This window comes from Cuculus canorus, chromosome 34 (genome assembly GCF_017976375.1).
Source record: "Cuculus canorus isolate bCucCan1 chromosome 34, bCucCan1.pri, whole genome shotgun sequence".
NCBI lineage: Eukaryota > Metazoa > Chordata > Aves > Cuculiformes > Cuculidae > Cuculus > Cuculus canorus.
The window spans coordinates 934,412-955,778 of record NC_071434.1 but is presented as its reverse complement, the minus strand read 5'-3'; the positions used below and the strand labels follow the sequence as shown (position 1 = coordinate 955,778).

The window sequence follows — 21,367 nt, the reverse complement described above, 5'->3', positions numbered from 1 at the left end:
CCTTCCATTGAGTGGTTGACCAACGCGTCCACCATCTCCATTGGGTGATTGACCAACGTGTCCACCAATGTGTCCACCACCTCCCATTGAGTAGTTGACCAACGTGTCCACCACCTCCCATTGGGCGGTTGACCAAGACGATCAACTCCTTCCATTGAGTGGTTGACCAACGCATCCACCACCTCCCATTGAGTTGTTGACCAACGTGTCCACCACCTCCCATTAGGTGACTGACCAACGTGCCCACCACCTCCTGTTGAGTGGTTGACCAACGCATCCACCATCTCCATTGGGTGGTTGATCAAGACCCCCAACTCCTTCCATTGAGTGGTTGACCAACGTGTCCACCACCTCCCATTGGGTGATTGACCAAGACAATCAACTCCTCCCATTGAGTGGTTGACCAACGCATCCACCACCTCCCATTGGGCGGTTGACCAAGATGATCAACTCCTCCTATTGGGTGGTTGACCAACCTGTCCACCATCTCCCATTGGGTGGTTGACCAAGACACTCAACTCCTCCATAGAGTGGTTGACCAACACATCCACCATCTCACATTGAGCGGTTGACCAACGCGTCCACCACCTCCTGTTGGCTGGTTGACCAAGACGATCAACTCCTCCCATTGAGTAGTTGACCAACACCTCCACCATCTCCATTGGGTGGTTGATCAAGACCCCCAACTCCTTCCATTGAGTGGTTGACCAACGTGTCCACCACCTCCCATTGGGTGATTGACCAAGACAATCAACTCCTCCCATTGAGTGGTTGACCAACGTGTCCACCACCTCCCATTGAGTAGTTGACCAAGATGATCAACTCCTCCTATTGGGTGGTTGACCAACGCCTCCACCATCTCCATTGGGTGGTTGACCAAGACACTCAACTCCTCCATTGAGTCATTGACCAACACATCCACCATCTCCCATTGGGTGATTGACCAATGCGTCCACCATCTCCATTGGGTGATTGACCAACGCCTCCACCATCTCCATTGGGTGGTTGACCAAGACACTCAACTCCTCCCATCACGCAGTTGACCAACGCCTCCCGCCCCTCCTGGGAGGTCCCCCCCGCCCCTCCCAGTGCTCCCAGTGCTCCCAGTTTGGGAGGGACCAAGGAACCAGTGCTCCCAGTTGGGTGATTGACTGAGATGTCCACCACCTCCCATTGGGTGATTGACCAACGTGTCCACCACCTCCCATTGAGTCATTGACCAACGTGTCCACCACCTCCCATTGGGTGATTGACCAAGACGATCAACTCCTCCCATTGAGTAGTTGACCAACACCTCCACCATCTCCATTGGGTGGTTGACCAAGACACTCAACTCCTCCATTGAGTGGTTGAACAACGCATCCACCACCTCCCATTGGGTGATTGACCAAAACGATCAACTCCTTCCATTGAGTGGTTGACCAATGCGTCCACCACCTCCTGTTGGGTGATTGACCAACGCCTCCACCATCTCCATTGGGTGATTGATCAAGACACTCATCTCATCCCATTGGGTGACTGACCAAGACGATCAACTCCTCCCATTGGGTGGTTGACCAATACCTCCACCATCTCCATTGGGTGGTTGACCAATGTGTCCACCACCTCCCATCACGCAGTTGACCAACGCCTCCACCATCTCCATTGGGTGGTTGACCAACGTGTCCACCACCTCCCATCACGCAGTTGACCAACGCCTCCACCATCTCCATTGGGTGGTTGACCAACGTGTCCACCACCTCCCATCACGCAGTTGACCAACGCCTCCCACCCCTCCTGGTGGTCCCCCCCGCCCCTCCCAGTGCTCCCAGTGCTCCCAGTCGCCCCAGTGGCCCTACCTGTCGCAGGTTGCGGGTGACGCGGATGTCGTGCCAGTCGTTGTCGTTGAACTTGCCGTTGACGGGCTCCACCAGCGCCTCGAAGGCGCCCGAGCCCAGGTTGATGACCAACCAGACGGCGCCGCTCTTCAGCGAGAGGTTGACGTAATCGGCCGACTTCCCCGTGTGGAGGAGAAGACCGTTCCGCTGCAACGTCCGGAAGGACAACGTCAACTCATCGGTGCTGCTCTGGATGGGGTTGTGCGACAAATCGTAGCAGAAGAACTCGTTGCCCTTGAAGGTGGCCACGTACTCGTCCCGGCCTGCGGGGAGGGCCACGCGTCAGCGGGGACAACCTCGGGAGGGGATTGGGGGACGTGGTGGGGACGTCACCATGGGGACCTTCCAAAGGGGTTCTTCACATGGGGATCGTAATGGACCTCATCGTAATGGAACTCATTGTAGGGGCTGAGGTGGGGACGTCACCATGGGGACCTTCCAAAGGGGTTATCATCATGGGGATGTCACGATGGGGACCTTCCAAAGAGGTTATTGTCATGGGGACGTCACCATGGGGACCTTCCAAAGGGGTTCTTCACATGGGGACATTGCAATGGACCTCATTGTAGGGGCTGAGGTGGGGACGTCACGATGGGGACCTTCCAATGGGGTTCTTGACATGGGGATCGTAATGGACCTCATCGTAATGGACCTCATTGTAGGGGCTGAGGTGGGGACGTCACCATGGGGATCTTCCAAAGAGGTTCTTCCCATGGGGACATCTCAATGGGGATCTTCTAATGAGGTTCTGGTCATGGGGACGTCACGATGGGGACCTTCCAAAGAGGTTCTTCACATGGGGACATTGCAACAGACCTCATTGTAGGGGCTGAGGTGGGGACGTCACGATGGGGACCTTCTAAGGAGGTTCTTCCCATGGGGACATCTCAATGGGGACCTTCTAATGAGGTTCTTCCCATGGGGACATCGCAATGGGGACCTTCTAATGAGGTTCTTCTCATGGGGACATCGCAATGGACCTCATTGTAGGGGCTGAGGTGGGGACGTCACCATGGGGACCTTCCAAAGAGGTTATTGTCATGGGGACGTCACGATGGGGACCTTCCAAAGAGGTTCTTCCCATGGGGACATCTCAATGGGGACCTTCCAAAGAGGTTCTTGTCATGGGGACATTGCAATGGACCTCATTGTAGGGGCTGAGGTGGGGACGTCACCATGGGGACCTTCCAAAGGGGTTCTTCACATGGGGACGTCACGATGGGGACCTTCCAAAGGGGTTATTGTCATGGGGACGTCACCATGGGAACCTTCCAATGGGGTTCTTCACATGGGGACATCGCAATGGACCTCATTGTAGGGGCTGAGGTGGGGACATCACGATGGGGACCTTCCAAAGGGGTTCTTCACATGGGGACGTCACGATGGGGACCTTCCAAAGGGGTTATTGTCATGGGGACGTCACCATGGGGACCTTCCAAAGAGGTTCTTCACATGGGGACATCGCAATAGACCTCATTGTAGGGGCTGAGGTGGGGACGTCACCATGGGGACCTTCCAAAGGGGTTCTTCACATGGGGACGTCACCATGGGGACCTTCCAAAGGGGTTCTTCACATGGGGACGTCACCATGGGGACCTTCCAAAGGGGTTCTTCTCATGAGGGTGTTGGACATTGCAATGGACCTCATTGTAGGGCTTGAGGTGGGGACGTCACCATGGGGACCTTCCAAAGGGGTTCTTCACATGGGGACGTCACCATGGGGACCTTCCAAAGAGGTTATTGTCATGGGGACGTCACCATGGGGACCTTCCAAAGGGGTTATCATCATGGGGACATTGCAATAGACCTCATTGTAGGGGCTGAGGTGGGGACGTCACCATGGGGACCTTCCAAAGAGGTTCTTCACATGGGGACATCGCAATAGACCTCATTGTAGGGGCTGAGGTGGGGACGTCATCATGGGGACCTTCCAAAGGGGTTCTTCACATGGGGACGTCACAATGGGGACCTTCCAAAGAGGTTATTGTCATGGGGACGTCACCATGGGGACCTTCCAAAGAGGTTCTTCACATGGGGACATCGCAATGGACCTCATTGTAGGGGCTGAGGTGGGGACGTCACCATGGGGACCTTTCAAAGGGGTTCTGCACATGGGGACGTCACGATGGGGACCTTCCAAAGGGGTTATTGTCATGGGGACGTCACGATGGGGACCTTCCAAAGAGGTTATTGTCATGGGGACGTCACCATGGGGACCTTCCAAAGGGGTTATCATCATGGGGACATTGCAATAGACCTCATTGTAGGGGCTGAGGTGGGGACGTCACCATGGGGACCTTCCAAAGGGGTTCTTCACATGGGGACGTCACCATGGGGACCTTCCAAAGGGGTTATTGTCATGGGGACGTCACCATGGGGACCTTCCAAAGAGGTTCTTCACATGGGGACGTCACCATGGGGACCTTCCAAAGAGGTTCTTGTCATGGGGACATTGCAATGGACCTCATTGTAGGGGCTGAGGTGGGGACGTCACGATGGGGACCTTCCAAAGAAGTTCTTCACATTGGGATGTTGGACATCACAATGGACCTCATTGTAGGGGCTGAGGTGGGGACACCACAATGGGGACCTTCCAAGGAGGCTCTTGACATGGAGATATCGCAATGGGGATCTTCCAAAGAGGTTCTTGTCATGGGGACATTGCAATGGACCTCATTGTAGGGGCTGAGGTGGGGACATCACGATGGGGACCTTCCAACGAGGTTCTCGTCATGGGGACATCGCAATGGGGACCTTCTAATGGGGTTCTTCTCATGGGGACATTGGACATCACAATGGACCTCATTGTAGGGACTGAGGCAGTGACGTCACGATGGGGACCTTCTAAAGAGGTTCTTGACATGGGGATATTGCAATGGGGACCTTCTAATGAGGTTCTTAATGGGGACACCACAATGGGGACCTTCCAAGGAGGCTCTTGACATGGAGATATTGCAATGGGGACCTTCCAAAGAGGTTCTGGTCATGGGGACATTGGACATTGCAATGGACCTCATTGTAGGGGCTGAGGTGGGGACGTCACGATGGGGACCTTCCAAGGAGGTTCTTGACATGGGGATATCGCAATGGGGACCTTCTAATGGGGTTCTTCCCATGGGGACATTGCAATGGACCTCATTGTAGGGCCTGAGGTGGGGACGTCACTATGGGGACCTTCTAACGAGGTTCTTCCCATGGGGACATAGCAATGGGGACCTTCTAATGAGGTTCTTCTAACGGGGCCTTCGCACGAGGCGGTCGCACGAGGCCATTGGGAGGGGACGTGGCGGTGTGTCCCTCGCCCGAGGCCGTCGCACGGGGACGCTGCGCTGCGCTCTCGTGCGAGGAAGCCCTCCCCGCGGCCCTCCAGGTGGGGGCGGTTCTTCGCACGAGGCCTTTGCACGAGGCCTTTGCACGAGGGCCACTGACCTTTCGCCGCCTGCTGGATCTCTCCGGCGCCGCGGCCGGGAACGCCCTCGGCGACCTCCGCAGGCCCTGGGGGAGGGGCGGCGTCACACGCGTGTGCACAAGTGTGCGCAGGTCCGGGCGTGCCCCGACGACGAGGAGGAGGGGGGGAGGGGAGGGGCAGCCGGCCTGGCACGAGCGCGTGCGAAGGGACGAGCTGCGTGCAAAGGGGGGGAGGGCGGAGCGCGTGTGCACCCTGCACGGGGGGGGCGTCTGTGCAAGGGGGTCCTGCGCGTGCAAGGCGATGCGCTCGCACACTCACATGGGTCCTCGTGCGAGGGGGCTGCGCTTGCACGGGTCCTTGTGCAAGGATGTGGGTGTGCAAGGGGGGTCTCTTGCACGCTCAGGGCACCGTTGTGCCCTCGAGCTGCCTTTGCACACCCACCCGGATGGCTTTGCACACTCGCTCGGGTCCCTGTGTGAGAGGCCCTCGTGCGAGGGGAGGAGCTGCCCTTGCACACTCACTCGGGTCCTTGTGCGAGGGGGGCACTGCCCTTGCACACTCACTTGGGTCCCTGTGAGAGAGGCCCTCGTGCGAGAGGAGGGGCCGCCCTTGCACACTCACTCGGGTCCCAATGCGAGAGGCCCTCGTGCGAGGGGGGCGCCGCCCTTGCACACTCACTCGGGTCCTCGTGCAAGGGGAGTGACACCGCCTTGCACACTCGCTCAGGTCCCCGTGCGAGAGGCCCTCGTGCGAGGGGAGGGGCCACCCTTGCACACTCACTGGGGTCCTCGTACAAGGGAAGGCGCCACCCTTGCACACTCACTCGTGTCCCCTCCCCCCCCCCGTGCAAGGGGCCGCCCCTCCCCCTCCCCCTCCCCCTCCCCCCCCGGTGTCGCACGAGGCTCAGCGCGGGGGAGGGGCGATGGCGGTGGCGTCGATGGCGATGGCGGTGACGGCGATGGCGGCGGTGAAGATGGCGGTGACGTCACGGGGGAGGGGGAGGGGCGAACGTTACCTGATCCGGGCTCGCGCAGGTGGGCGGGGCCTGAGCGGAAATGGGGCGAGAAGAGCGGAAACGGGCGGGAAACGGGCGGGAAACGGGGGGGGAAAGGGGGGGAAAGGGGGGGGAACAGGGGGGGAAAGGGGGGGAAACGGGGGGGAAGGGGGGGGAACGGGGGGAAAAGGAGGGAAAAGGGCGGGAAACGGGGGGGAAACGGGGGGGAAATGGGAGGAAGAGGGGGAAAAGGGGGGAAGGGGGGGAAACGGGGGGGGAAAAGAGGGGGAAGAGGGGGAAACGGGCGGGAAACGGGGAGGGGGAAGGGGGGAAAGGGGGGGAAGGAGGGGAAAAGGGGGGGAAACGGGGGTGGAAACGGGGGGGAAATGGGGGGGAAACGGGGGGAAACAGGGGGGAAACGGGGGGGAAACGGGGGGGAAACGGGGGGGGAAGGAGGGGAAGGGGGGGGAAAGGGGGGGAAATTGGGGGGAAAAGGGGGGAAGGGGGGAATAGAAGGAAAAGGGGGGAAAGGGGGAAAAGAGAGGGAAAAGGGGGAAAAGAGGGGGAAAAAAGGGGAATGAGAGGAAAAGAGGGGAAATGAGGGGGAAAAGGGGGGGGAAAGGGGGAAACGGGGGGAAAGGGGGGGAAATGGGGGGAAAGGGGGGGGAAATCAGGGGAAAAGAGGGGGAAACAGGGGGAAATGGGGGGAAATGGAGAAAAAGGGGGGAAGAGGGGGAAACGGGGAGGAAACGGAGGGGAAAGAGGGGGAAAAGGGGGAAAAGAGGGAGAAAAGGGGGGAACAGGCAAAAAGGGGGAAAAGGGGGGGAAAAGGGGGAAGGGGGAAAAGGCGGAAATTGGGGGAAAAGGGGGGAAGGGGGAAACGGGGGAAATGGGGGCAAAAGAAGGGAAAATGGGGAAAACGGGGGGAAATGGAGAAAAGAGGCAAAAGGGGGAAGGGGGAAAAGAGGGGGAATGAGGGAAATGGGGAAAAGGGGGGAAATAATGGGGGAAAAGAGGGGAAAACGGGCAAAGGGGGGGAAGGGGGGAGAAAGTGATGGGAAAAGGGAAAAGGAAAGAAATGGAAATTGGGGGGAAATGGAGCAAAGAAAGTGAAAATGGGGAAAAAAAGGAGGAAAAGGGAAAATGGGGGAAAGGGAAAGGGGGAAATGGGGAAAAAAGGGAAAGGGGCGAAAGGAAAAGGGAGGAAAGGGGGAGGAAGGAAAGGGAAAGGGGAAACGGGGCAAAATGGGGCAAAAAAGGTGAAATCAGGGAAAAAGAGGAAAGGGAAATGGGGAAAATGGGTGAAAAAGGTGAAAGTAATGGGAAAAAAGGACGGGAAAGGGAAAGGAAGTGGAGGAGAAGGGGTAAATGGGGCAAAAAAGTGAAAGGGACGGCAAAAAGCAGAGGGACTCGGGGAAAGGGGAAAAGAGTGGGAAAAGGGGGGGAAAAGGGGGGAAAAACCTCAAATGCAGAAGGAAAAAAAGGAAAATTGGGAAAAGTAGGGAAAAAGGAAGCAAAAAATGGAGAGATTTGGGTCAAAAAATAGGAAGAAGGGGGTGAGAAAAATGGGGAAATGAGGAAAAAAAGGGAAATGAAGGGAAAAAAGGGGAAATGAGGGGAAAAAGGGGGAAATGAAGGGAAAAAAGGGGAAATGATTGAAAAGGGGAAATAACGAAAGCGCTCAAAGCCCCATTTTTGAACCCAAAACGAAGGCCGAGAGCAAAAAGGGCCAAAATGGGGAGAAATGACCCCAAAAGAAAGTTCAAAGAGGTGGAAAAAGGTGAAAAGGGGTCAAAAGGGGGAGGGGCCAAAGGGGGAGGGGACAAAGGGGGAGGGATGAGAAAGGGGGAGGGGCCAAAGGGGACGGGACATGGGGGGAGGGGACAAAGGGGGAGGGGCCAAAAGGTGAGGGGCCAAAAGGGAGGGGCCAAAAGGGGAGGGGTGAGAAAGGGGGAGGGGACAAAGGGGGGAGAGGACAGGGGGGAGGGGACAAGGGGGGAGGGGACAAAGGGGGAGGGGACAATGGGGGGTGGGGACAAAGGGGGGAGGGGACAAAGGGGGGGAGGGGACAAAGAGGGGGAGGGGACAAAGGGGGAGGGGACAAAGAGGGGGAGGGGACAAGGGGGGAGGGGACAAAGGGGGAGGGGACAGAGGGGGGAGGGGACAAAGGGGGGAGGGGACAAAGGGGGAGGGGACAAAAAGGGGGAGGAGCAAAGGGGGAGGGGACAAGGGGGGAGGGGACAGAGGGGTGAGGGGATGGGGGAGGGGCAAAGGGGGAGGGGACAAAGGGGGAGGAGACAGAGGGGGAGGGGACAAAGGGGGAGGGGACAAAGGGGGGGAGGGGACAAAGGGGGGAGGGGACAAAGGGGGAGGGGACGGGGGGAGGGGACAAATGGGGAGGGGACAAAGGGGGGGAGGGGACAAAGGGGGAGGGGACAGAGGGGGGGAGGGGACAAGGGGGGAGGGGACAGAGGGGGAGGGACAAAGGGGAGGAGAGGACAAAGGGGGAGGGGACAGTGGGGGGAGGGGACAAGGGGGGAGGGGACAGTGGGGGGAGGGGACAAGGGGGGAGGGGACAAAAGGGGGGGAGGGGACAAAGGGGGAGGGGACAAAGAGGGGGAGGGGACAAAGGGGGAGGGGACAGAGGGGGAGGGGAGAGAAGTGACGTCACCGCGGTCCCCGTCACAAACTCCGCGCTTGTGACGACATCGGCGATGCCATTGGGGTGGGGGAGGGGCGGGAAGGCAGGAGGGGGGGGGAGGGGCCGGGGCAGCTCCGCCCCTCCCCCACCCCCCCCCTTCCCGCGGGTTTCACCCCCCCCGGGGGTGGGGGGAGGGGGGGCAAAACGGGGGGGGGGGGGGAGGGGAGGGGATGGAGACACCGGGGGGGGGGGAGGGGGAGGGGGAGGGGAGCCTCGCGCGGGGACCCCTCCCCCACCCTTTGCACGAGCGTCGTGCAACGCTGCCTCGAACCCCCCCCGCGCGGGCAAACCTCTCCTCGCACGGCCCTCGTGCCACGCACCATCCGCTCCGCCTCCTCGTGCGACGCACGGTCCTCGTGCAAAGGCCCACCCTGCTCCCCCTCCTCGTGCAACGCACGATCCTCGTGCAAGGCCCACTCTGCTCCCCTTCCTCGTGCGACTCATGATCCTCATGCAAGGCCCACCCTGCTCCCCCTCCTCGTGCGATGCACGATCCTCGTGTAACACATGCTCCTCGTGAGAGGCCCTCTCTGCTCCCCCTCCTCGTGCGACGCACGATCCTCGTGCAAACCACCTCCTGGCACACCCCCTTGTGCAAAATCCCTGCTCCTTGCACGTCCCTCGTGCAAGGTGCGATCCGCTCCCCCTCCTCGTGCGACACACACCCTCTCGTGCAAACCACCTCCTGGCACCCCCCCTTGTGCGACCCCCCCGCTCCTCGCACGCCCCTCGTGCAAGGCTCTCCCCCTCCGGCGTGTCGCACACCCCTCGTGCGATGCAGATCCTCCTCCTGGTGTGATCCTCGTGCAAAGCCCTCCCCTTCCGCCCTCCCCGTGCCTTGCACGCCCCTCATTTGCATAGGATGACATCACGTGAGCAGAAGGGGCGGGGCCTGAGGCCTTGCACGAAGCCTTGCACAAGCACCGAGCCCTGCACGAGGCCTGGTGCCCTCCGAGCCTCGCACGCCCGCTGAGGCCTTGCACCCCCACCCCCGGGTCCTTTGCACAAGCCTTGCACGCCCCTTGCACGACTGCTGTGGGCCCTTCGCGTCCCCCCCGGCTCCGTGCGTGGTGGTGTTGGGCTGTGGACACCCCTCCCCTTGCACGCTCACCCCCCTCCCACCCCTCACACGCCCCTCGCACGGCCCTTGCACGGCCCTTGCACGCCCACTCACCTTCCAGCGCGGGTTCCTCCTCTGAGGGCAGTGGAGGGAAAGGGCAGTGGTGAGTGAGACCCTCGTGCCCCCTCGTGCCCCCTCGTGTCCCCTTGTGCCCCCTCGTGCCCCCTCGTGTCCCCTCACGCCCCTCGTGCCCCCTCGTGTCCCCTCGTGCCCCCTCGTGTCCCCTCATGCCCCCTCACGCCCCTCGTGTCCCTTCGTGTCCCCTCGTACCCCCTCGTGCCCCCTCGTGTCCTCTTGTGCCCCCTCGTGTCCCCTCGTGCCCCCTCGTGTCCCTTTGTGCCCCCCATCTCCTCGTGTCCCCCCATCTCCTCGTGTCCCCCCATCTCCTCGTGTCCCCATCTCCTCGTGTCCCCCATCTCCTCGTGTCCCCCCATCTCCTCGTGTCCCCATCTCCTCGTGTCCCCCATCTCCTCGTGTCCCCCCATCTCCTCGTGTCCCCCATCTCCTCGTGTCCCCCATCTCCTCGTGTCCCCCCATCTCCTCGTGTCCCCATCTCCTCGTGTCCCCCCATCTCCTCGTGTCCCCCATCTCCTCGTGTCCCCCATCTCCTCGTGTCCCCATCTCCTCGTGCCCCCCCATCTCCTCGTGCCCCCCCATCTCCTCGTGTCCCCCCATCTCCTCGTGTCCCCCATCTCCTCGTGCCCCCCCATCTCCTCGTGTCCCCCCATCTCCTCGTGTCCCCATCTCCTCGTGCCCCCCCATCTCCTCGTGTCCCCCCATCTCCTCGTGCCCCCCCATCTCCTCGTGTCCCCCCATCTCCTCGTGTCCCCCATCTCCTCGTGTCCCCCCATCTCCTCGTGTCCCCCCATCTCCTCGTGTCCCCATCTCCTCGTGTCCCCCCATCTCCTCGTGTCCCCCATCTCCTCGTGTCCCCATCTCCTCCTGTCCCCATCTCCTCGTGTCCCCATCTCCTCGTGTCCCCCCCATCTCCTCCTGTCCCCATCTCCTCGTGTCCCCATCTCCTCGTGCCCCCCCATCTCCTCGTGCCCCCATCTCCTCGTGTCCCCCCATCTCCTCGTGTCCCCATCTCCTCGTGCCCCCCCATCTCCTCGTGTCCCCCCCATCTCCTCGTGTCCCCATCTCCTCGTGTCCCCATCTCCTCGTGTCCCCCATCTCCTCGTGTCCCCCCATCTCCTCGTGTCCCCATCTCCTCGTGTCCCCCCCTCTCCTCGTGTCCCATCTCCTCGTGTCCCCCATCTCCTCGTGTCCCCCCCATCTCCTCGTGTCCCCCCATGTCCTCGTGTCCCCCATCTCCTCGTGTCCCCATCTCCTCGTGTCCCCCTCTCCTCGTGTCCCCCCATCTCCTCGTGTCCCCCCCATCTCTTCGTGCCCCCCCATCTCCCCCGTGTCCCCCCATCTCCCCCGTGTCCCCCATCTCCTCGTGTCCCCCCATCTCCTCGTGTCCCCATCTCCTCGTGCCCCCATATCCTCGTGCCCCCATGTCCCCGTGCCCCCCCCGTGCCCCCCATCGCCCCCCGTTCCCCCCCCGTCCCCCCTCAAGGACGCGGCGGGAGGAGCCCCCATGGCCGCAGCAGCAGCAGCAGCAGCTGTTGCCATGGCAACGGGCGGCCCCGGGCGTCTCCATGGCAACCGGCCTGGCCAACAGGTCAACCCGCCCCGGGGGCGCCATGGCAACGGGGGGGGGGGGGGGGAGGGATACTGTCACCATGGCAACGCCCATGGGGGTCAACGGGGGGGGGGACATGGGGGGGGACATGGTGGGGGGGACACAAAGGGGGGACACGAGGGAGGGGGACAGAAGATGGAGACACGAGGACGTGCAAGGACACGAGGATGGAGGACACGAGGGTGTGAGAGGGCACGAGGACACCAAGAGGAGCCCAAAAGAGGTGGAGAAACTCAAGGACAGGAAGAGCTGAGGACGTGGGGACACGAGGAGATGGGGACAGGAGAACATGGGGACAGGAGGGTGTGTGAGGGCACGAGGACACCAAGAGGAGCTCAAGAGGTGGAGAAACTCAAGGACACAAAGACCTGAGGACGTGGGGACACGAGGAGATGGGGACAGGAGAACATGGGGACAGGAGGGTGTGGGGACACGAGGACACGGGGACACGAGGGTGTGTGAGGGCACGAGGACACCAAGAGGAGCCCAAAAGAGGTGGAGAAACCCAATGATGAGACACGAGGAGGTGGGGACAGGAGAGTGTGGGGAGTCGAGAAGGTGGGGACAGGAGGACACGAGGGTGTGAGAGGGCACGAGGGCACCAAGAGAAGGCCAACAGATGTGGAGAAACCCAATGACACAAAGACCTGAGAACATGGGGACACGAGGAGATGGGGACACGAGGAGATGGGGACAGGAGAACATGGGGACACGAGAACATGGGGACACGAGGAAGTATGAGGGCACGAGGACACCAAGAGGAGCCCAAAAGAGGTGGAGAAACTCAAGGACACAAAGACCTGAGAACGTGGGGACACGAGGAGATGGAGAGATGGGACAGGAGGGTGTGTGAGGGCACGAGGACACCAAGAGGAGCCCAAGAGGTGGAGAAACCCAATGATGAGACACGAGGAGATGGAGACATGAGAGTGTGGAGACACGAGAACATGGGGACAGGAGGACACGAGAGTGTGAAAGGGCACGAGGGCACCAAGAGGAGCCCAAAAGAGGTGGAGAACCTCAAGGACAGGAAGACCTGAGGACGTGGGGACACGAAGAAGTATGAGGGCACGAGGACACCAAGAGGAGCTCAAGAGGTGGAGAAACTCAATGATGAGACACGAGGAGGTGGAGTCATGAAGAGAAGAGGACACGAGGGTGTGGGGACAGGAGGACACGGGGACACGAGGGTGTGAAAGGGCACGAGGACACCAAGAGAAGCTCAAGAGGTGGAGAAACCCAATGACGAGACTCAAGAACATGGGGACACGGGGAGATGGAGACACGAGGGTGTGTGAGGGCATGAGGACATCAAGAGGAGCCCAAGAGGTGGAGAAACCCAATGATGAGACACGAGGAGATGGAGACACGAGGGTGTGGGGACTCGAGAACGTGGGGAGAGGAGGACACGAGGGTGTAAGAGGGCACGAGGACACCAAAAGAAGCTCAAGATGTGGAGAAACTCAAGGACACAAAGAGCTGAGGACGTGGGGACAGGAGAACATGGGGACAGGAGGGTGTGTGAGGGCACGAGGACACCAAGAGGAGCTCAAGAGGTGGAGAAACCCAATGATAAGACACGAGGAGATGGAGACACGAAGAGAAGAGGACATGAGATGGAGAGACCCAACGCCATGGAGACACAAAGCCATGGAGACACCCAAAGCCATGGAGATACCCAACGTCATGGAGAGACCAAACGCTATGGAGAGACCCAATGCTATGGAGACCTTCAGCACCATGAGGAGCCCAAGAGGTGGAGAAACACAAGGACATGGAGATGCCCAACGCCATGGAGATGCCCAATGCCATGGAGACACCCAACGTCATGGAGACACAAAGCCATGGAGGAACCCAACGCCATGGAGAGACCCAACGCCATGGAGAGACCCAACGCCATGGAGACACCCAACGCTATGGAGACACCCAACGCCATGGAGAGACCCAACGCCATGGAGACACCCAACGCCATGGAGAGACCCAAAGCCATGGAGAGACCCAACGCCATGGAGACACCCAACGCCATGGAGACACCCAACGCCATGGAGAGACCCAACGCCATGGAGACACCCAACGCCATGGAGACACCCAACGCCATGGAGACACAAAGCCATGGAGACACAAAGCCATGGAGACACCCAACGCCATGGAGAGACCCAACGCCATGGAGAGACCCAACGCCATGGAGACACCCAACGCCATGGAGAGACCCAACGCCATGGAGAGAGCCAACGCCATGGAGAGACCCAACACCATGGAGAGACCCAATGCCATGGAGACCTTCAACACCATGAGGAGCCCAAGAGGTGGAGAAACACAAGGACATGGAGACACCCAACGCCATGGAGACACCCAACGCCGTGGAGACACAAAGCCATGGAGGAACCCAACGTCATGGAGACACCCAATGCCATGGAGACACCCAACGCCATGGAGACACCCAACACCACGAGGAGCCCAAGAGGTGGTGGAACGCAAGGACATGGAGATGCCCAATGCCATGAAGATGCTCAACGCCATGGAGAGACCCAATGCCATGGAGACACCCAATACATGGAGATACCCATGAAGGTGCCCAACATCAAGAGGACACCAAGAGATGGAGAAACACAAGGCCATGTGGTGCCATGGAGACACCCAATGCCATGGAGAGACCCAATGCCATGGAGATACCCAATGCTATGGAGACCTTCAACACCACGAGGAGCCCAAGAGATGGAGAAACACAAGGACATGGAGACGCCCAACACCATGGAGACACAAAGCCATGGAGGAACCCAACGTCATGGAGACACCCAACGCCATGGAGACACCCAATGCCATGGAGAGACCCAACGCCATGGAGACACCCAATGCCATGGAGACACCCAACGCCATGGAGAGACCCAACGCCATGGAGACACCCAACGCCATGGAGAGACCCAACGCCATGGAGACACCCAATGCCATGGAGACACCCAACGCCATGGAGACACCCAAAGCCATGGAGAGACCCAATGTCATGGACACCAAATGCCATGGAGAGACCCAACGCCATGGAGAGACCCAACGCCATGGAGAGACCCAACGCCATGGAGACACAAAGCCATGGAGACACCCAACGCCATGGAGAGACCCAACGCCATGGAGAGACCCAACGCCATGGAGACACCCAACGCCATGGAGACTCCCGGTGCCATGGAGACACCCAACGTCATGGAGAGACCCAAAGCCATGGAGAAACCCAACTCCATGGAGTCTCCCGGTGCCATGGAGACGCCCAACGCCAAGAAGACCCAAAGCCATGGTGGAACCCCATCCCGCACGTCCCCCCCCCCCCCCGTTTTCGGCCGCGCTCACCTTCGGAGCAGAAGGGCCCGCGGTAGCCGGTGCCGTCGCAGTCGCATCGCGGCTCTCCTCGGCGCAGGGTGCAGCGTCCGCCGTGGGCGCAGGGCGGGTGTCGCGCGCAGCGCTCGTCGCCGTCGCCGCGCACCCCCTGAGCGCCCAAGAGCGCCGCCGGCGCGTCGCCCACCTTGAGGTTGGCCATCCAACCTTGGAAGGGCGCTTCGTACTTGACGGTGCTGAGCGTCAGCGCCGAGAGGCGGACGTCGGGGGGGATCCCCCCTACGAAGAGGTCGCTCAGCACCGCCATCTCGGCGCGCTTGGAGCGGACGCTGCCCGCCCGCGTCTCCCCGTCCACCGCCAGCGCCGCCTGGCGGCCGTCGCGGCTGACGAGCACCATGTGCCACCGCCCGTCGCTCACCACCGGCGGCGCCGTCACCGTGGCCGGTTCGGCGCAGGCGATGGCGAAGCGGAGCCGCAGTCGCCCTTCGGCCACCGACAGCTCCAAGAAGTCGCAGTTCCCACCGTCGTCCAAGTAGAGCACCAACGCCCGCGAGACGTTGGTTTTGAGGCTGAAGCTGAGTTGGGCGCCGAGGCCCGGCGTCCATCGCCCGTACCGCGCCCACTGCCCCGGAGCCCCCCCGAACTCCAGCGCCGCCCCCGACGCCGACGCCACCAGGAGGGACCCCACGCTCAGCAGCACCAAAGCCAGGGGGGCGCCCAACGGGACGGGGTGACACAGAGGGCCTCGCGGCGTCCCCGGCTCCAGGCGGCGGCGGCCGGCTCCGAGGAACCGCGGGGCCAGGAGAGACCGGGGGTCCTGGGGGACCTTCAAGTCCAGATGAGCCATGGGGCACTGGTTGACCTCAGGCTCCAGGTGGGCCTTGAGGCCTTGGGTGACCTCAGGCTCCAGGTGGGCCTTGAGGCCTTGGGTGACCTCAGGCTCCAGGTGGGTCATGAGGCCTTGGTTGACCTTGGGCTCCAGGTGGGCCTTGAGGCCTTGGTTGACCTTGGGCTCCAGGTGGGTCATGAGGCCTTGGTTGACCTTGGGCTCCAGGTGGGTCATGAGGCCTTGGTTGACCTTGGGCTCCAGGTGGGCCTTGGGCTCCAGGTGGGCCTTGGGGGTCCCATTGGCCGCGGGGTCTCGGGGGACCTTCAAGTCTACGCGAGCCATGAGGCCTTGGGTGACCTCTGGCTCCGGGTGGGCCTTGAGGCCATGGTTGACTTTGGGCTCCAGGTGGGCCTTGAGGCCTTGGGTGACCTTGGGCTCCAGGTGGGCCTTGAGGCCTTGGTTGACCTCGGGTTCCAGGTGGGCCTTGAGGCCTTGGGTGACTTTGGGCTCCAGGTGGGCCTCGGGGGTCCCGGTGGCCTTGGGGTCTCTGTGGACCTTCAAGTCTACGCAAGCCATCAGGCCTTGGGTGACCTCGGGCTCTGGGTGGGTCACGAGGCCTTGGTTGACCTCGGGCTCCAGGAGGGCCTTGAGGCCTTGGTTGACCTTGGGTTCCAGGTGGGCCTCGGGGGTCCCATTGGCCGTGGGGTCTCGGAGGACCTTCAAGTCCAGATGAGCCATCGGGCCTTGGGTGACCTTGGGTTCCAGGTGGGCCTTGAGGCCTTGGTTGACCTTGGGTTCCAGGTGGGCCTTGAGGCCATGGTTGACCTTGAGTTCCAGGTGGGCCTTGAGGCCTTGGTTGACCTTGGGCTCCAGGTGGGCCTTGGGGGTCCCGGTGGCCGCGGGGTCTCGGGGGACCTTCAAGTCTACGCGAGCCATGAGGCCTTGGGTGACCTCTGGCTCCAGGTGGGCCTTGAGGCCTTGGTTGACCTTGGGCTCCAGGTGGGCCTTGGGGGTCCGGTTGGCCATGGGGGTCCCATCGTCCGTGGGGTCTCGGTGGACCTTCAAGTCTACGCAAGCCATCAGGCCTTGGGTGACCTCGGGCTCCAGGTGGGCTTTGAGGCCTTGGTTGACCTTGGGCTCCAGGTGGTCCTTGGGGGTCCCGTTGGCCGTGGGGTCTTGGTGGACCTTCAAGTCTAGACAAGCCATGAGGCCTTGGTCGACCTCGGGCTCCAGGTGGGCCATGGGGTGTTGGTTGACCTCGGGCTCCAGGTGGGCCATGGGGCGTTGGTTGACTTCGGGCTCCAGGTGGGCCATGGGGCATTGGTTGACCTCGGGCTCCAGGTGGTCCTCACAGGTTCGGTTGGTCGTGGCGTCGTGGTGGATCTTCAGAACCTGATGGACCGCAGGGCCTCGGTTGACCTTGATCTCCAGATGGGTCGTGGACACCTGCTTGGCCGTAGAGTCTCGGTGGTCCTCCCGGTCGAGCCCGGCTGAGTGACCTTGGTTGACCTTGGAGCCGCGGTTGGCCGCGTGGCCTTGGCTGACCTTGGTCTCCAGACGAGCCCCGGGGCCACGGATGGTGGTGGGGCCCTGGTGGACCCCCACATCTAACCAGGCCGCTGCGTCGCCGTTGAGGTTGGGCTCTGGGTGGGCCTGGCAGCCTTGGGTGGCCACAAAGCCCTGGTGGCCCTGAGTCTCCGGGTGCTCCTCAGGGGTTTGGTTGCCCATTGCGTCTTTGTCACCTGCAGAGCTGTGGTGGCCCATGAAGCCCTGGTGGCCCATGAAGCCCTGGTGGTCCATGAAGCTTTGGTGGCCCACGAAGCTCTGGTGGCCCACAAGGTCCTGGTTGGCTGTGGAACTTTGGTTGCCCTCAGAGCCTTCGTGGCCCATGCAGCCTTCATTGCCCACAAGATCCTGGTTTCCCACAGACCTTTGGTTGCCCACGGGGTCCTGGTTGCCCTCGGGGCCTTGCTGGTCCATGAAGTCTCGGTTGCCCACAGAGTCCTGGTGGCCCATGAAGCCTTGGTTGCCAACAAGGTCTTGGTTGCCCATGAGGCCTTGGTGGTCCCTGAGGCCTTGGTGGTCCATAAAGCCCTGGTTGCCCACAGAGTCCTGGTTGCCCACGAGGCCTTGGTGGTCCATAAAACCTTGGTTGCCCACATGGTCTTGGTTGCCCTTAGGGCCTTGATGGCCCATAAAGCCCTGGTTGCCTACAAGGCTTTGGTTGCCCACTGGGCCTTGGTGGTCCATAAAGCCTTGGTTGCCCACAGAGTCCTGGTTGCCCACGAGGCCTTGATGGTCCATGAGGCCCTTGTTGCCTGCAGAGTCCTGGTTGCCTACAAGGCTTTGGTTGCCCACGAGGCCTTGATAGTCCATGAGACCCTCATTGCTCATGGGGTCCTGATTGTCCATGAGGCCTTGGTGGTCTATGAGGCCCTGGTTGCCCACGAGGCCTTGGTGGTCCACGAGGCCATGGTTGCCCACAAGGCTTTGGTTGCCCACTAGGCCTTGGTTGCCCACAAGGGTTTGGTTGCCCACGAGGCCTTGGTTGCCCATGAGGCCCTCGTTGCCCGCAGAGTCCTGGTTGCCCACAAGGCCCTGGTGGTCCACGAGGCCCTTGTTGCCCACAGGGTCCTGGTTGCCCACAAGGCCTTGGTGGTCCACGAGGCCGTGGTTGCCCACAAGGCTTTGGTTGCCCACGAGGCCTTGGTGATCCACGAGGCCCTGGTTGCCCACAAGGCCCTGGTTGCCCATGAGGCCTTGGTGGTCCACGAGGCCCTGGTTGCCCATGAGGCCTTGATGATCCATGAGGCCGTGGCTGCCCACAAGGCTTTGGTTGTCCACGAGGCCTTGGTTGCCCATGAGGCCCTGGTTGCCCACAAGGCTTTGGTTGCCCATGAGGCCTTGATGGTGGCCCACGAGGCCCTGGTTGTCCACAGGGTCCTGGTTGCCCACGAGGCCTTGGTGGTCCTTGAGGCCTTGGTGGTCCATGAGGCCCTGGTTGCCCACGAGGCCTTGGTTGCCCACAAGGCCTTGGTTGCCCACGAGGCCTTGATGGTGGCCCACGAGGCCTTGGTGGTCCACGAGGCCCTGGTTGCCCACGAGGCCCTGGTTGTCCACAGGGCTTTGGTTGCCCACGAGGCCCTGATGGTGGCCCACGAGGCCCTGATGATCCACGACGCCGGGGTTGCCCACAGGGTGCCGTTGGTGGCCGCGGGCGCCGGGGGGGCCGTGGCTGTCCCGGTGTGTCATGGCGCCTGCGGTGGGGGGGGGGGGAGGAGGGGGGGAGGGGGGGAGGGGGCCCTGGGGGGGGGGGAGGGGGGGAGGGGGGAGAGCATGAGAGGGGCCCCCCCTTACCCCCCCCCCCCTTCGTTAATTAACGGCACTGATTGGGGGGGGGGGGGGGGGGGCGATGCCGTCACCGCGGCAACCGGGGAGAGGGAATTATGCAAATGAGGGCCCGGGTTATTTATAGACAAACCCCCCCCCTTAATGAGGCTCATTAACATGCGGCGCATAATGAGAGCCAATCAGGCAGCGGCGGGGGGGGGGGCGACCCCCAACCCCCCCAGTGCCCTCCCAGTGCCCCCCCAGTGCCCTCCCAGTGCCCCCCCAGTGCTCCCAGTGCCTCACCAGTAACCTCCCAGTGCCTCCCAGTGCCCCCCCAGTGCCTCCCAGTACTCCCAGTGCCTCACCAGTAACCTCCCAGTGCCTCCCAGTGCCCTCCCAGTGCCCTCCCAGTGCCTCCCAGTGCCCCCCCAGTGCCCCACCAGTGCTCCCAGTGCCCCACCAGTGCCTCCCAGTGCCTCCCAGTGCCTCCCAGTGCCCCACCAGTGCTCCCAATGCCCCACCAGTGCCTCCCAGTGCCCTCCCAGTGCCCCACCAGTCCCCCACCAGTGCCCTCCCAGTGCTCCCAGTGCCCTCCCAGTGCTTCCAGTACCCCACCAGTGTCTCCCAGTGCTCCCAGTGCCCTCCCAGTGCCCCCCACAGTGCTCCCAGTGCTCCCAGTGCCCTCCCAGTGCCTCCCAGTGCCTCCCACAGTGCTCCCAGTGCCTCCCAGTCCCCCACCAGTGCTCCCAGTGTTTTCTCAGTGCCCCTCACAGTGCTCCCAGAGCCCCACCAGTGCTCCCAGTGCCCCCCCACTGCCTCCCAAAGTGCTCCCAGTGTTCTCCCAATGCCCCTCCCAGTGCTCCCAGTGCCCTCCCAGTGCCCCTCACAGTGCTTCCAGTACCCCACCAGTGTCTCCCAGTGCTCCCAGTGCCCTCCCAGTGCCTCCCAGTGCCTCCCACAGTGCTCCCAGTGCCTCCCAGTCCCCCACCAGTGCTCCCAGTGTTTTCCCAGTGCCCCTCCCAGTGCTCCCAATGCCCTCCCAGTGCCCCCCCCATTCTCTCCCAGTGCCCCCTCAGGGGTCCCAGTGCCCCCCCAGTACCCCCCAGTGCCCCCCAGTGCCCCCCAGTACCTCCCAGTGCCCCCCAGTCCCTACAAGTGCCTCCCCAGTGCTTCCCAGTATCCCCCAATACCCCTCAGTGCCCCCCCAGTACCCCCCAGTTCCCCCCAGTGCCTCCCCAGTGCCCCCAGTACCCCCCAGTGTCCCCCAGTATCCCCCATTGCTCCCCAGTGCCCCCCAGTGCCCCCCCAGTACCCCTCCAGTACCCCCCCAGTGCCCTCCCAATGCCTTCCAGTGCTCCCAGTTTCCCCTCCAGTGCTCCCAGTGCCCTCCCGGTAACCCACCACTGCTCCACGAGGGCTCCCAGTAACCCCCAGTGCCCCCTCCACAGTGCTCCCAGTCCCTCCCAGTGCCTCCCAGTGCCTCCCAGTGCCTCCCCCACAGTGCTCCCAGTGCCTCCCAGTCCCTCCCAGTGCCCCCCAGTGCCCCCCAGTGCCTCCCAGTATTCCCAGTGCTCCCAGTGCACACGCCCCCCCTTGCACACTCACGTGCACCCCCATATCCCCTCACCCCCCCTTGCACACTCACCCCCCCCGTACACACGTGTCTCACACGTGCAAACCCCCCCCTTTGCACACGCGTGTGCGTTGCACGCTCACTTTGGGCCTTTTGCCCCCCCCCGAGCAATAATGGGGGGTTTTGGGGCCCCCCCCCAAGTTTTCACCCCCCTCATATCCCCTCTGCACCCCCCAACCTGACCCCCCCCCAATTCTGGGGGGACCCCCTCATACACCCCCTATTTCTGCCCCTGAACCCCTATTTCTGCCCCCCTGAACCCCTATTTCTCCCCCCGAACCCCTATTTCTCCTCCCTGAACCCCTATTTCTGCCCCCGAACCCCCTATTTCTCCCCCTGAACCCCTATTTCTCCCCCCGAACCCCTATTTCTCCTCCCTGAACCCCTATTTCTGCCCCGAACCCCCTATTTCTCCCCCTGAACCCCTATTTCTCCCCCCTGAACCCCCTATTTCTGCCCCTGA

At 62.0% G+C, this 21,367-nt stretch overlaps 1 protein-coding gene across 1 annotated transcript in view; it reads right to left on the bottom strand.

Moving 5' to 3' along the window:
* Positions 1–16,956, bottom strand: part of LOC128849872 (neurexin-2-like) — a 100,719-nt gene extending 83,763 nt beyond the window's left edge. The window contains 5 exon segments of the mRNA XM_054052539.1: positions 1,839–2,140; positions 5,307–5,372; positions 6,302–6,331; positions 10,156–10,176; positions 15,128–16,956. Of these exon segments, the coding sequence (XP_053908514.1) occupies positions 1,839–2,140; positions 5,307–5,372; positions 6,302–6,331; positions 10,156–10,176; positions 15,128–16,877 (2,169 nt within the window). The 5' untranslated portion in view covers positions 16,878–16,956.
* Positions 16,957–21,367: the final 4,411 nt, after the last annotated feature.